General features: G+C 45.1%; 1 protein-coding gene across 2 annotated transcripts in view; it reads left to right on the forward strand.

Moving 5' to 3' along the window:
- Positions 1-15,385, forward strand: part of LARS2 (leucyl-tRNA synthetase 2, mitochondrial) — a 164,223-nt gene that overhangs the window by 22,523 nt on the left and 126,315 nt on the right. For both annotated transcript variants that reach the window (XM_030305699.2, XM_030305702.2), the window contains exons 4-5: positions 3,713-3,804; positions 6,263-6,323. In XM_030305699.2, the coding sequence (XP_030161559.1) occupies positions 3,713-3,804; positions 6,263-6,323 (153 nt within the window). The remainder of the gene's footprint in view (positions 1-3,712; positions 3,805-6,262; positions 6,324-15,385) is intronic.

The following is a 15,385-nucleotide window of genomic DNA, read 5'->3' on the forward strand; positions in this document are numbered from 1 at the left end:
ATGGGGATGGGGACCAGGTCCTTGAAGGCTGCCTGTGTCCCCAGTCTCAGTGTGCACGCCAGCTGTGCTTTCTCAGACATCTCCTCCAGGCGGAAGGTGGGCTCACCAGGAGCCCTGGGCTCGTATCCTTGTTCCTCCTGGCCAAGGAGAAAGGAGTCAAGAGTGTGCTGTTGCCCTCCCCGTCTTTGTTGCCCCCACGCCCTACAGACCACAGACAAGCCCCGAGAAGGGTTCAGACATGGGTAACCGGAGGGACGGATTTTGCGACTGGCAGCCCCCAGCAGGACTGTTTGAAGTTAGAGGAGGAGCAGTTTCCAGAAGGGGAGGCCACTATGGGGGAGGATGAGGCATTTTGGGCCTGCCACATTTAGCAAGAGGAAGGGAGACCTTGGGTCTGGAAGATCAACGAGATTGGGTTGTGTCTGGCCGGGTTCCTAAAACTTCAAAGAACAGATACTCCTGGGGGAATGTCAGGATGTTTTCAAAAGCCATACACACGTGCTTACACGCACACACACACATACTTACGTATTTTGTACATGATATGTTAAACAAAAAAAAAAAAAAACGCAGGTCATAAAATAGCGTATATCAGGTTCTATTTCCGAAAAACATAACCCATCTGGCTCCCATATACGTTTGCACATATTTGTATATCTATGCTTGAGTGAGAACGACGTGGAAAGATTCAGAGGCTGGTGGTGGTCTCAGGTAAGTCAAAGAGTTGAGAATGGGGGTTGGGGCCACAGGGAGAGAGGGTCAGCTTTGCTTTTGATGTATCACGTGTTGTATCGTTGGCATTTGTTAAAAAAAAATTTTTTTTTTTTGCATTTATTTATTTTTGAGACACGGAGAGAGCACAAGTGGGGAGGGGCGGAGAGAGAAGGAGACAGAATCCAAAGCAGGCTCCAGGCTCCGAGCTGTCAGCACAGAGCCCGACGCGGGGCTCGAACTCACAAACCGTGAGATCATGACCCGAGCCGAAGTAGGACGCTTAACCGACTGAGCCCCCCGGGCGCCCTGATTGTTTCATTTGTCAAAACAAGCTTGTATTACGGTTGTACCTTGGGAAACATCCCGTTAAGGAGGAAGAAAGGACCCGGTTCAGACTGAGCTCAGGAGGGGTGTGGACGGAGGCACCGAAGGTGGCGGTGGGGTCACCTCGGGCCGGAAATCCAGGGCTTCCCAGCGGGATGCCGCAAGACCAGCCTCTCCCAGAGCGATAGCAAGCTGAGGTGCCCGCAGGGCTACGTGTTCCCCGAGCCTGAATCTCTTCCAGAAAGCACATGCGAGTGGGTCAGACTCACCACCACCCCCAGGGTGGCCAGTTCCACGAGGCGATGTGACCCTGCCGGGCGCAGCCAGAGGCAGGGCCCCGGTGGCTGTCTCCTCGTGGGCTACCCGGCGACTCTCCCGGCTTCGGCCCGCGTGGCAGGAACGATTGGGCTACTTTCAAGCGAAGCACCTGATACGAGCCATTGATTTTGCAGGAATGACTTTTCCTTTTATGGAAAAGCAGGCCAAACAGATGACTGGCCCTCTGAACCTCACGGTCTGTTCGGTTCGGTTAAGAACTTCTAGTGCCCGACACCAGCGTGCTGCAGACGGTTGTCACAAGCAGCCCACGCTCAGGAAGGCACAGGGCTGAGGACGTGGGTGAGGTCAGGGCGTCTCCCCGCCTGCTATCATAGCCATCCAGATAAATGTGGCCAAAGAGACCGGCTGAGGTCTTGACGGGGGAGCCAGTGGTGGGCAGTGTTGTGGGTGCTGAAGACCAGGTGGCAGGTGGCCGATGGCCAGCGCTGCCACATATGGGGTGCCCGTACTGGGCACCGTGCTGGGTGTGCCGCTGACACAGCACGGCACGTCCACGATGCGACGTGGCTGCTCTCAGTCACGAGTGGAGTAAGTAATGTGCCTCGGGTCCCACTGCCCGTGAACGGCAGGCTTGGGTTTGGGGCTGTCCCCCGCCGGCCACACAGCCTCCTGAAGAGCGAGCCTCTCCAGGCATTTCCCACTCACTAGCCAGAGGGGTTTGAGTGGCTCTGATTTGGGTTAGGTGCATGGTCTTTGTCTTTAGATGGAATGATTCCAGCAGACTCCTAAAATCCATTTAAAAAGTAATGTGCCCAGCAGAATGGGGACTCTAAGACAAGTGGCTCTACTCCCTGGAAGGGGCATGCCTGTTTTCTTCCTGCTTCCTGTTAAGTGGGGCTAGGGGGAGAACAGATCTGGCGGCTGGGAGGGGAGACGAGTCCAGTTTGGGACACTTCAAGTCATGGGTGCCTAAGGAGCCGAGGCAGAGATGGTCATGGGCGATACTCATGTGCACTTCAGAGAGTTCTCGTGCCAGACAGAAAGGTGGAAGAAGGCTCCAGGTGCATGGTGGGAAAGAAATAAGAGCTAAAACAAACAAACAAACAAACAAACAAACAAACAAAAAACCCATACGTAAATAATATGATCCCGATCTCTAAAAATTGGATATAAATTTGCCAAATTTAACTGGTTATGTAAGGCCGTATGGTACAGTTACAAGTGAGTTTTGTTTTCTCCTGAATATTTTTCTCTGCGTACCCAGTTATTTATGGTGAAAATGCATTACTCCAAATATCAGAGGGATACTTTTTTTTAACAAAAGAAAACCAGACCTGTTTCTCTCATGGGAAATGTCCTGTTTTGATGCTCACGCGTGATGAGGTAGTGGCAGTAAATGCCTCCGAGTATTGGTCACTGTCCCGAGGAAATGTGTGTGAACAAAAGCTCAGGTCGTCTGTGTGATTACAAGCGAGACTGTCCCTTGGTACCACAGTACGTGTGTCAAGCCACGGTTCCTGTTCACAGCATGTAAGTCAGGTTGACGGAACTTGGTGTGGAAGCCGCGAGCTGAGCTACGTAACGGGTTGTCCATTTGCCGAAATGGATGCTTTACTGGCCCATCCTGGCCTTAGGTAGTTAATCACTCCCGGTGTGATCTAGGGAGGCTGCTCACTCTCGCTGGGCCACAGTTACTTAAACTGTCAAAGTAAAGGGGGGCGGGGGTGGAGGACCTCTCTCAGAAACCTTTTTGAGCTCTAAGATTTTAGGCCTCCCCGTTCTTCAGAGAACGGGAACATCTCACAGGAAGTGATTCAAAGTGGCTGCTGCGACTGAGGTGGCTAGTGCGACTGAGGAACTGAATTTTTCATTTTAATTAATTTAAGTTTAAATTTATACAATGGCATGTGGCTAGTGGCTACCATATCGGACAGCACAGCTCCTTAAGTGGAAGATACTAATATGAGGGGAGCATTTTAAAGGCCTGTACATTTTTATATGTACATACTTTTGAAATCACAAGAAACTCTAATTTCAGGAAAGCAGCCTGGTTTCATTAGAGACAGTACAGACCAGAAGAAGAAGGAAGTAAAGGGTAGTCACGAAAAATAGTCCACTCAGAGAAAATTGCTGTTGGCACCACAGTGTATAACCTTCTAAATTCTCTCCTCTGCATACGTCGTAGTAGCCAACTGGCTTTCAAAAGCATCGTTTGGAATCATCCAGAAAGGGATATGTTAGTAGGAGAGAACGCCTGTTTATTGCCCAGAAGACAATGCTGATAGAGGTTTTATTTATTTATTTATTTATTTATTTATTTATTTATTTATTTATTTATTTATTGATAGAGGTTTTAGCATTCTGCCATGACCGATGTTTCTCTTCTGGGTGCTAGGTCATCAACCCCATGGGATGGGATGCGTTTGGACTGCCTGCCGAAAATGCAGCAATCGAGCGGAATCTACATCCAGAAAGTTGGACGCAAAGGTATGTATTTATAGGCGTATTCAAACACACCCAGAAACCTTAAACATGTGTACTAATCTGGGTATGAGAAACAGAGAGCCAAGCAAACAAAACATTGCAGTCTGCCAGGCGATAAACAGCATCATGTATATTGGCGTTTGGCTTTTAGCCTGCTGTATTCTTTGCTGAGAAATGACAAAGAAGGTTTTGGGTATTCATTGATGTGTTCCGTCTGATGCTTTGTTGTTTGCAAAGTTATTCTTCCCCTGAGGATTTGCATTTGGAAGGCAAAAGAAGGAGAGGGTTGCGTTTGTTCAATGTCTACGATGCTTCTCATCTTCTTGACCATAGTGTGAGCTGTATCTGAGTCCCACACTGTAATTTTCTCTGAAAATTCTGTTAATTTTTGCCTTCGCCGTGCTAGAGCAAGAGGAACTTAGGCATTCAATGTAGAAATATATGGCCAATATATTTTGGGTATGGCTTTCTCCAAGGGGGGGACACACTCCCAATTCCACCTGTGCCTCAGGCTTCCACATATATGCGTACCAGCAGTGCCCATCCCTCGTACCAGAACCCAGTGGAATGTTCTGGGCTCACTCCATCAGCCTCTTTCACAAAGATCGGCGGCCCTTCCATACCCCATGCCTCTAGAGATGTAGAAGGGCAGTTCCAGGGCCTGTGTCCACTGTCTTTCACCTCCCTTCACTTTATCTTGCCCAACGCTACATTGTAAAAGCGTCCACTGTACCTTTTTTTTTCTCTTTTTTCTCCTAACCCCCAGTTCCCACTTTCTTCGTAATGGTTAATTCCAGATTAAATGGGAATGATGAAAGAAGGAAGAAAAGGTAATCAAATAAAGTGGATCAAATATGGCACCAAATTGACGTACACGAGACCAATGATCGTTAAGTTATGATCCATGGGCCACATTTGGCCCTGCCTGATTTTATAAATAAAGCTTTATCGGAACACAGCCATACCCATTTGCTTACATATTGCCTGTGGCTGCTTTCATGATACAGGGGCAGAGTTGAGTAGTTGTGACAGACCATATGGCTCACGAAGCTGAAAACATTTCCCATCTGCCCCTTTACAGAAGAAGTTTACCAACCCCTCCACTAGAAAATAGCAGTTAAGAAGGTGGGGGCACCTGGGTGGCTCAGTTGGTTAAGCATCCGACTCTTGATCTTGGCTCAGGTCATGATCTCTCAGTTCATGGGATTAAGCCCCACGTTGGGCTCTGTGCTGACAGCACAGGGCCTGCTTGGGATTCTCTCTCCCTCTCTCTCTCTGACCCTCCCCCATGCATATTCTCTCCCTCTCTCTCTCTCTCTCCCTCTCCCTCTCCCTCTCCTTCTCTCTCTCAATAAATAAACTTGAAACAAAGAAAAGAAGATGGGCGCTGAATCAGGCCACCTCAGTGCAAATCCTATCTTTCCTTCTTGTTAGCCAATCATCTTGAGGAAATTACTTAGCGTCTTTGTGCCTCAGTTTCTCTCTCTGTAAAAGAGCAATAGCCATAGCCCCTACCTCATCTGAATGGGTGAAGATTAAGTGCTCTCTTAGTCAGTTGGCTGCTTTAACAAAAATCCCATGGTCTGGGTGGCTTATACACAGCAGACATTTATTTCTTGTAGTTGTGGAGGCTGGGAAGTCCAAGACCAAGGTGCCCGCAGATTTGGTGTCTGTGAGGACCCCCCTCCTGGTTCATAGATGGCTATCTTCTCTCTGTGTCCCCACATGACGGAAGGGGCAAAGAAGCTCTCTGGGGTCTCTTTCGTAAGGCACTGAGCCCACTCAGGGGGGCTCTGCCCACAAGACCCAATCACCGGCCAAAGGCCTCATCTCTAAATACCATCACCTTGGAGGTTCGGTTTCAACCTATGAACTTCGGGGGGCACCAACATTGTCTGTAGCAAGCACTTTCCTGCAAAATGTCTAGAACAAAATAAAATAAGCTATTGCTGGCTAAGCAGAGATCACCTAGAGAAAAGAAAGACATATTACCTTATTTCCTATTATATGAAAGTTGATCAGTTCACTTCTTTCTTTCTATCCGAATTATTGGACAGTTTTTGATTTTAGCTTTTGACTGATAAGCACTAAACCAGGTTTCTTTCGGATTCCCACAATTTGTACATTAGGGGGTTTTCTCTTCAGTCGATTTTAAACTAATTTAAAGATTTTTTTTAACGTTTATTTATTTGGGGGGGATGCAAAGAGAGAGGGGGACAGAGGATCCAAAGCGAGCTCTGTGCTGAGAGCAGAGAGGCCGACGCGGGGCTCGAACTCACAGACCGTGAAATCGTGACCTGAGTCGAAGTCGGATGCTTGACCGACTGAGCCATCCAGGTGCCCCCTGGAAACCTTTCGAATAACCTAGACTTCTGCTGCTTCCTTTCACATTCCCAAAGTGCAGTTTGTTTGTGGCTTTCCCCCTTCTGAAAAACCTAACCCTCTTCCCTTTGTTTCACAGTAATATTAAACACATGAGGAAGCAGCTTGATCGGCTGGGCCTGTGCTTCAGCTGGGATAGGGTAAGTCCACCCTTTCTCCTGGAAGGTTTTTGTTTTAACGGAGGTCGTGGTTGCACAGGGGACGATGCACACTTACTTCATGTTCCTCCTCTTTGGGTTGGGAGAGGGCGAGGGAGGGAGGGAAGATTAGCACCCCACAAGTAAAAAATAGTATTCCCAGAGGATAATCTGCCTGCAAACAAGTAATTTTCTGTGGGATTAAACTAAGAGAGTTAGCTTCTTATTTAAGGCCACAGCCGGCTGGAATTTGTGTGTGTCAAAAGCTTTACTCAAGGATTTCTCCTCTTCTCTGCAATAATTGAAAAAGACTATTGGAATCTATGTAAACGTGATGAACTATCAACCCACTCGGGTTTTTTGAGGTGATTAGGTGTTAAGTTGATTAACCATTTATTTACCTTTGTTCCAAGTTTGAAATTGAGTCTCATAAGAAGCCATAACAATCTGTCACAAACAGCATTTTGGTGTAAAATACTTTCAAACTGTATATGAAACCGATGGAGAATTCTAGGTGTGGGAGGAGTTCATGAAGACCACCTGGATGTTAGGAACACCAGCTCTTAGTTAGGAACACCCAGGTCACTGGGAACTGAGGCCTTCAACTCTTTGGCCAAACGCCCACCCCTTAGACACGGATGGTCTGTTAGGTAAGAGAGATTCCTGCCTGCCCCTTCCAATGTCACCGTCCCTTCACTAGGGACCCTTCCAATGTCACCGTCCCTCTTAGCATCTATTTGCTCCACAAAATGACTGAGGTTTGCATTTGCTGAGCCTGTCAAGTTCAAGTTCACACCCTCCTCTTCATGAGAAGTGCCTGGAACAAACCTGAATGCGATCTTTCCCTTCTCCTTCAACAATTTCTTAAATAATTGAGATTCAGTGAGTACAGTGAAAAAAAGCAAAAGTCGAACACATTTGAACAGTCCTTTTTAAATTTTTTATTTGATTTTTTATTTTTGGTAGCTTTAGATAAGGTGATGAGCCGAATCAAGTTCTAATGAGTCCTGCCCAGAGCTCTCCAGAGATGAGATTCTAGATTCCTTGAGGGCAGAGATGTTAATCCTCTAGTCCTGCACAGGGACATCAGCCATAAAGGGTTCAGGATGGTAGTGGATTGTTTTCCTGATTATCGTAGAAGATTAGAAAATACAGAAAAGTAGAAAAAAGAAAAAAAAGAAAAAAAGAAAATACAGAAAAGTCTAAAGAAGAACATAGAGTCAGTGCGGCTAATTTAACATCCTGGTATGGTTCCTGCATCTTTTATTCTAGAATTATAAACATCTATGTCGTTTACTTTTTCAAAGTGGAATTCATGATGCGTATTTTTTTCTTGCCTTTTTTTTTAACCTACTATTCATGAACATCTTCCCATTTTATGAAATATTCTTCGAAAAAGTGACTTTTTATAAGTGGTATGGTTTCCCGTCTTACAGCTATATAACTTATGCAACCTGTCCCTTATTATCATAACATTTAGATAGATTTTAATGTTTTTCTATCATAAATATGGGTTCTCAATCCCCTTTGTCACATCTGAAGTCCAGAAAGCTCTAAAGACTGAAAAATTTTTAACTCATTTGATTGCAAAACGTGACCCGAACTGGTGTTTATCTCACTTAGAATGAATATCCCTATGTTTTCCTGTAGAAATAGCAATATAGTTGATTACCAGGTACTCTCCTAGACCTTTTTTTTTTTTTTTTTTGATATCCCAAAAAGCCTTAATTCTGAGACATGTTTGACTGTGAGCATTTCAGATGAGGGATTTTGAACCGATCGTTCAGTGTTACAGATAAATACACCCCACCACTACCACTGTCTGATGGGCACCTTCCATGGGCCAGGCACCCATAATTATCTCTTTGGGTTCCTAAAAAAGCTCTAAAATGCAGATACTTTTATTGACATCATTTTGTTCTGGCCACTCAAGTGGCAGGGCTTGGCCAGTCCACTGACCCAATTTGACTGTTGTGTTCACCCCCTACTCCTGGGGCAGAAATCTTGGTACACACATTTTATTATTTCTTTAATGTGAATTCTCAAAAAAAAAAAAAAAAAGAAAAGCATGGATAAGTTTTAAGACATATAGGTATTTAAAGGAAGCTTAAAAGGTATAATTTGGCTTGTGGTATTTGAAGGTTTGAAGACCATACAAATTTATACTCTCAAGTTACTACATAGATGTTTTCATCTGTATTTCTTTCATTATTAATGATAGGGAGTTATGGTTTTTTGGGTTTTTTTTTTTCCATGTGTTTAATGGATGTTTGAATGTGTGTGTATGTGTGTGTGTGTGTGTGTGTGTGTGTGTGTGTGAATGATCTGATCGTGTCTTTTGCACACACAGGTAAGGAGTGTTTGTTCTTTTCGTAATGATTTTTATTTTGTTACAGATATTTTTCCTCATTTGCCATTTGCCTTGCATTTTGTTTATAGTGAGATCATTGTTAGCATACAGATATGTCCTTGGAAAGAACTTCTTTGAGATAGATGAATACATTAATATTTTCTTTGTAGTCATTTATGGTTTAAGTTTTACATTGAACTCAACTGTAATTATGTTCGTATAGGATATAAGATAAGGAATGAATATTTTTTTCTAAATAACCAACAATTACTTCTATTTTATTTCTAAACACTCCTTTTCTCATTAATTTAAAAGGCTACCTTTAGGGGCGCCTGGGTGGCTCAGTTGGTGAAGCATCCGACTTCGGCTCAGGTCGGGATCTCACAGTTTGTGGGTTCAAGCCCTGTGTCAGGCTCTGTGCTGACAGCTCCGAGGCTGGAGCCTGCTTCAGAGTCTGTGTCTCCCTCTCTCTGCCCCTCCCCTGCTCATACTCTGTCTCTCTGTCTCTCTCTCAAAAATAAATAAAAAAAAAATTAAAAGACATTAAAAAAATAAAAAGCTACCTTTAGGGGCACCTGGGCGACTCAGTAGGTTGAGCCTCCGACTCTTGATTTCAGCTCAGGTCATGATCCCAAGGTTGTGGGATCGAGCCCTGCCTCAGGCTCTGTCCTGAGCTTAGAGCCTGCTTGAGACTCCCTCTTTCCCTCTCCTCGGCTCGTATTGTCTTTCCCTCTCTCAAACAAAGGCTACCTTTATTATAACTTAGTTCTTAATTTTTTTAATTTTTTTTAACGTTTATTTCTTTTTGAGGGAAAGAGACAGAACACGAGCAAGAGAGGGCCAGAGAGAGAGGGAGACAGAATCGAAATCAGAGCCTGACGCGGGGCTTGAACTCATGAGTGGTGGGATCATGACCTGAGCTGGAGTCGGATGCCCAACCGACTAAGCCACCCAGAAACCCCTCCTATAACTTAGTTCTTTTATACTGTTATAATACTTAAGTCTGTTTCTGTTCTTTTGACTCATTTATGATATTTATTACTCAACTGTTTTTAAGTACAGTTGCTTTACGATTGGTTTTAATACTTGGCGGCAGAGGTTTCCTCTTATTGTCTGATGTAACAGTGCCATCTATACTGTCTTGTGTTTGTTTCTTTGATATGTTTTTTCCTTTTTTTTTTTTTTTTTTTTTTTTTTTTTTTTTTTACTTTTAGCCCTTATTTGTTGAATTCTTTTGGTACATCCCTTGTAGATGCCGTTCAAACATAGTTTTAAGTGTCTTTTTTTTTTTTTTTTTTTATGGTGTCCTACGGTCTGGATTTTGTTTCCTTTTTTTCCTCTAGAGATTTTTTAAAAATACGAATTCTTTTTTTTTTTTTTATTCTGCCAGAAGGTAGCTTTAAGTTTTTATTATTTTATTTTTTAGAGAGAGTGAATGTGTGGGCACACTAGCAGAGGAGGGGGAGAGGGAGAGGGAGAGAGAGAATCTTAAGCAGACTCCGTGCTCATTGCAGAGCCCAATGTTGGGCTTGATCCTAGGACCCTGGGATCATAGCCTGAGCCCAAATCAAGGGTCAGACGCCATTTTTTTCTTTTTTTAAGTTTTTAATGTTTACTTTTGAGAGAGAGTTCGAGCAGGGGAGGGGGCAGAGAGAGAGGGAGACAGAGGATCTGAAGCTGGCCCTGTGCTGACAGCAGAGAACCCAACCCAGAGCTTGCTGTCACAAACCGTGAGATCGTGACCTGAGCCGAAATCAAGAGTCAGGTGCTTAACAGACTGAGCTACCCAGAGGCCCCTAAGTTGTTTTTGTTTTTGTTTTTTTTATGTTTAGTATCAACATAAAAAATAAAACGCTAAGGAACTTAGCAGGCAGTGACACTTCCTACTTTCTAAAACCTATTTTTCAGAGGGTTTTTTTTTTTTTTGATATGAGATTTTAGGCCTAATTTATTCTTATATATTTTGTGATCATATATTATTATTATTACTTTTTTAGTTTATTTATTTTGAGAGAGAGAGAGTAGGACAAGGGCAGAGATAGAGGGAGAGAGAGAGAATCCCAAGCAGGCTCTGCACTGTCAGCACAGAGCCTGATGTGGGGCTGGAACTCACAAACCTCAAGATCATGACCTGAGCCCAAGTCAGACGCTTCACTGACCGAGCCACCCCGGCACCCTGATCGTGGATTATTTCTTAAACTTTATGTTTGATATTTGCTTCTAATTTCAAGATCACATATATAATCATTATTCAAATTGAATTATTCAAATTTAACGGGTTTTAGTCCCTATCAGTAGCCCTTTCAGAGCATGTCTGCCCATTTGTAAAATTTGGATTTGGAAATTGTGGAAAATTCTGACTGGTGCTTTTTCTGACCTCATACATTGTCTCTTCATAACTTGAGAATGACTTTCCTTTTCTTTCATCTGGGAACAGCAATTTATTGGGGTATGGAATTTTTTTTTTCTTTCAAATTTCTGTAGTAGACCTTGATGCCGGATGTACTATCTTTTTTTTTTTTAAATAATTATACACTTACAGGAAGTTCCCATGATAGTACAAAGAGAGCCTACGTACCGTTCACCCAGCTTCCCCCTGTGATAACATTTGGTAGGACTACGATATAATATCAAAACCAGGGAACTGAAACTGGCATGAAACTTGTAACCAGAGTACGAATCGTACTCAGATTTCGCCAGGTTTCCTTGCAGTCCCTGGGGTGGGTGCAGTAGGAGCCCGTTCTGTGCCGCTTGGTCCCGCATGGAACTGATGTCACCGCGACCACCTGACCCGCCGGCCTTTGGCGGGGAAGCCCGAGACCAGCCCGCACTGTGTGTTGGTACTTGTCGTCCTCGTGGTGCCCTCATTTGATGCCTGTTGGATTCCTCCCGTCTCTGCCCCTGCTGTTTCCAGTTTTCACCAGAGTGTACCCCAGTTTTAGTCTTTTCGCTTGAATTCGGTCCGGTGCTTAGTGAGCCCTTTCGATCCGCAGCCGGGGGTCTTTCCCTGCGGCGGTCTTGTGGCCTCCGGTTCCCGAGAAGCCCGGCCATCGCCGAGTGCTCTGCTCAGCGTCCTCTCTCGGTCGCCTCGTTTCCCTCATTTCCCTGGTCTCTTTGTCCTTCTCTGCCTTTTGGAAGAACTTCTCGTGTTTGCTTTCCGCATCGCTGATTTCGGTCTCTATCGAACCGGTGCTGCTTTGTGTGGTTTCCAATGCACATACTGATTTTGCTGTTGTGTTTTCGGATTCAGTCTTATTTTGTCTTATCTCCTTCCGTCCCCCATTCCCTTTCTGACGCCTCTTCTTCCTTGATTTATTTTCTTCTTCTTTTGCCGTCTTATCTCCACAGACCACGTATGTTCAGAAATTTTGAGAATATAAGGAAGTGCTCTTAAAAAATTATGATGTGTGCTTCCTGTGCTGAATCTTTTTAACAAGTAGGAAGGCTGTGTTTTCCTCGTCTGTCTCAGAGTCTCTTCATAGACACCTCACGGATTTTCTCCTGTATTTCCTGAGTGACCTGGACTGATACATCAAGTTAGGGATCCATCAGCCTGAGGGGAGGGGGAGCGGAAGCTCTTTCCTAGTCCCTGCATCATCCATTTCTTTCCGGGCCTGGGGAGTCCACCCTTCCTGGTGCATCTTTCCCTTCGGTCTGATCTTTACCACACCTGGGAGGAGTAAAACACATCCCAGATACCCCTGACCCTGACTTCTTTAAAAAAAAAAAAATTTTTTTTTTAATGTTTATTTATTTTTGACAGAGAGAGAGACACAGAGCATGAGCGGGGGAGGGGCAGAGAGAGAGAGAGGGAGACACAGAATCCAAAGCAGGTTCCAGGCTCCGAGCTGTCCGCACAGAGTCTGACATGGGGCTCGAACTCACAGATTGCAAGATCATGACCTGAGCTGAAGTCGGATGCTCAACTGACTGAGCCACCCAGGCGCCCCAGGACCTTGCCCTTTCAAGTAAGACGTGGCAGAGCCCTGCTTCTCAAGAACCCGGTCGGTTCTGAAGGATGGAGGGCGCTGTGCTGTTTGGCTTCTGGTACCTTTCTTCAGTTTGGTTCCTTCTGCCAAAAGTCCTTAACATTTTTGGCACAAGTCCGTGGCACCTTCTGTTGTCTCCAGTACTGATGCAGTCATCTTGTCCCCCATCTTTATATTCTGTTGGTCATTTTAATGGGAGTAATGGAAACACATTTAGATGCCTGTGTTCTTGATGCCCTCTTGCCCAGAAGCCCACCAGTGCTTTTTTTTTTTTTTTTTAAGTGTATTTATTTATTTTGAGAGAGAGAGAGAGCACGAGAGAGCACTTGAGCAGGGGAGGGGCAGAGAGAGAGGGAGACAGAGACTCCCAGGGGCTTGATCTCAGGAACCCCGACTTGAGCCCGACTCAAGAGTTGGATGCTTAACCGACTGAGCCACCCAGGCGCCCCCACTGCTTTTTGATTAAATGTTACAATCCGTTTGGTTATATGGAGCAAAGTCAGGAAGGAGAGGAAGCGTGTATTTAATTGACTAGGCAAACCCGTGCCCTTTACGAGTAACATTCCCAAAGTCTCATAAAAACTGGATAATTCAGCAGATTACCAGGACATTTAACAGGACAAGTAAACAGGATATTTTAAAGATCAGATTGCTGGGAAATGTCACCTTCCACCGCCAGGTGGAGAAAGCCAACTTGAACTAGGGGCATGGTCTCCCTGGTGAGATGTCCTGGAGGAATGATCCTGAGCTGCCACCTCAGGATTCTTACATAAGACGCTTAATTCTCAGGATTAAAAAACAAAACAAAACAAAACATACATTTCTGGAATCAAGGCATGTCTGGTGAGCCAGAATGAGAATCGGGCTTTGCTGTTAACGTAGCACCGGGTTTTGCTTTTTCAGACGTTATTCCCGAAACAGCTTGGATCGTCTTGAGAAAAAGGAAACTAAGGAACCAAAAGCCGAATTTGAATGGCTGAACAGCTACTTAGGGGAAGACTAGAGAGGAAATAAGTTCCAAACTGTGCAATGAAAGGCAGGGATGTGCTTCTCTGTGGGGCGCGCTTTGTGGCCTGACTGGCAGCCATCTTGTGGAGAAGGCGTGGGCTGCATTCTCCTCTCGGGGGTTCAGGGGAGGGCCTCGGTGGTCATGAACTGGTCCTAGGGGACGGCCCCGTGAGTTCCTTGTGACAAATAACCCAGTTAGAGGCGAGTGTGTCTCTGACTTCTGTGCCCTCCCTTCTCATGAGTGCCCTGAGGCCCCAGCTGGTTCTAGAGCAGTCCTTGGCCATACATCTTGATCGCAGTAGACTCTGGGGCCCGAGTTTGATCTGGAATCACCTGGATAATTGTTTTAGGGGCAGTCCCTAGGATTTGCTTTCAAACTCAAGACAAGTATAAGAAGGAAAAAGTTCAAGCCAGATGGGATTCAAAGTAATTCCCAAGTCAGGAATCTGCCAGAGGAGGGCTTTATTATTTGACTGTGGTGCTTGCTGAGCAATCCCCAAACACACTCCAACGTGAAATCAAAGCCAAACAAGACAAAACGGAAAGGTATTCTAGGACTTGGCATAAATGGTGTTTGGATTAACTTTTCTTATTCTCCTTTACTGGAGTAATCAAGAGTTGATTCTTGCTGAGTTTCTTTACTGTGGAGATCTAGGAATTGTTGTTTTTGTTTTTAAATGTTTTATTAATTTTTGAGAGAGAGACACAGAGACAGCGCACAAATGGGAGTGAGAGAGAGGGAGACAGAATCTGAAGCAGGCTCCGGGCTGTCAGCACAGAGCCCGACGCAGGCTCAAACCCGCAAACCGTGAGATCATGACCTGAGCTGAAGTCGGTCGCTTAACCAACTGAGCCACCGAGGCAACCCCTAGGAGGTTTTATTTACATTCGTCTTCGTTGGATTTTAAATTCCTTTGTCTGATTTCCTTCTTGTATTTCTGGATTCAGTCTTCTGTAAATGTTTGTGCCCAGTAATAAGAATGACAGCTGTGGCCATCAGTCCCAGCCAGGCCAGGCCAACTCGGGAATTACTGCCCCCTAAGAAAGCCATCCATTGAGGGACACCTGGGTGGCTTGGTTGGTTAAGTGTCCTACTCACGGTTTCGGCTCAGGTCATGATCTCACAGTTTGTGGGTTCGAGCCCACATCGGGCTCTCTAGCTGGCGGCAGGGAGCCTGCTTGGGATTCTCTCTCTCTCTGCCCCTCCCCCACTCACACTGTCTCTGTCTCTCTCAAAAATAAATAAACTTAAAAAAACAAAAAAGTCATCCATTGAAACAAATGCAAATGTGCTTCCCCAGCTTCCCAAGGCAGGCTGAGTCTCCCGGCTGGTACAGGAGGCACCAATGAATTGCCCTCTATCACAATTTTTACCAGGACAGGCTTTTGGTGCCTTCAAGCTTTTGCATGTTTTATCTGTCAGCGCTGCACAGCCTCCATAAAGTAGGGGGGCTGCTGGGGTTTCCATGGCATTTCCACCCCGCGCACTGGTCTCTCCATCTTTCTCCACTTTCACTGTCCTTTTTCCACTCCCTTGTTGGCTCTCACCTCTTCCCTTGACTTCCCTGCTTTCCTTTCCAATGCTCTCCTCCTCTCTTCTCCCTCTCCTCTTTCTCTCTCTCTCTCTCTTTTTTTTTTTTTTATATATTTTTTATTATGGGAAAATTCCAGCTTGCGCTCAGAGTGGCATAGAGAACCCCGAGGCGTTCATCACTCAG

This window comes from Lynx canadensis, chromosome A2 (assembly GCF_007474595.2).
Source record: "Lynx canadensis isolate LIC74 chromosome A2, mLynCan4.pri.v2, whole genome shotgun sequence".
NCBI lineage: Eukaryota > Metazoa > Chordata > Mammalia > Carnivora > Felidae > Lynx > Lynx canadensis.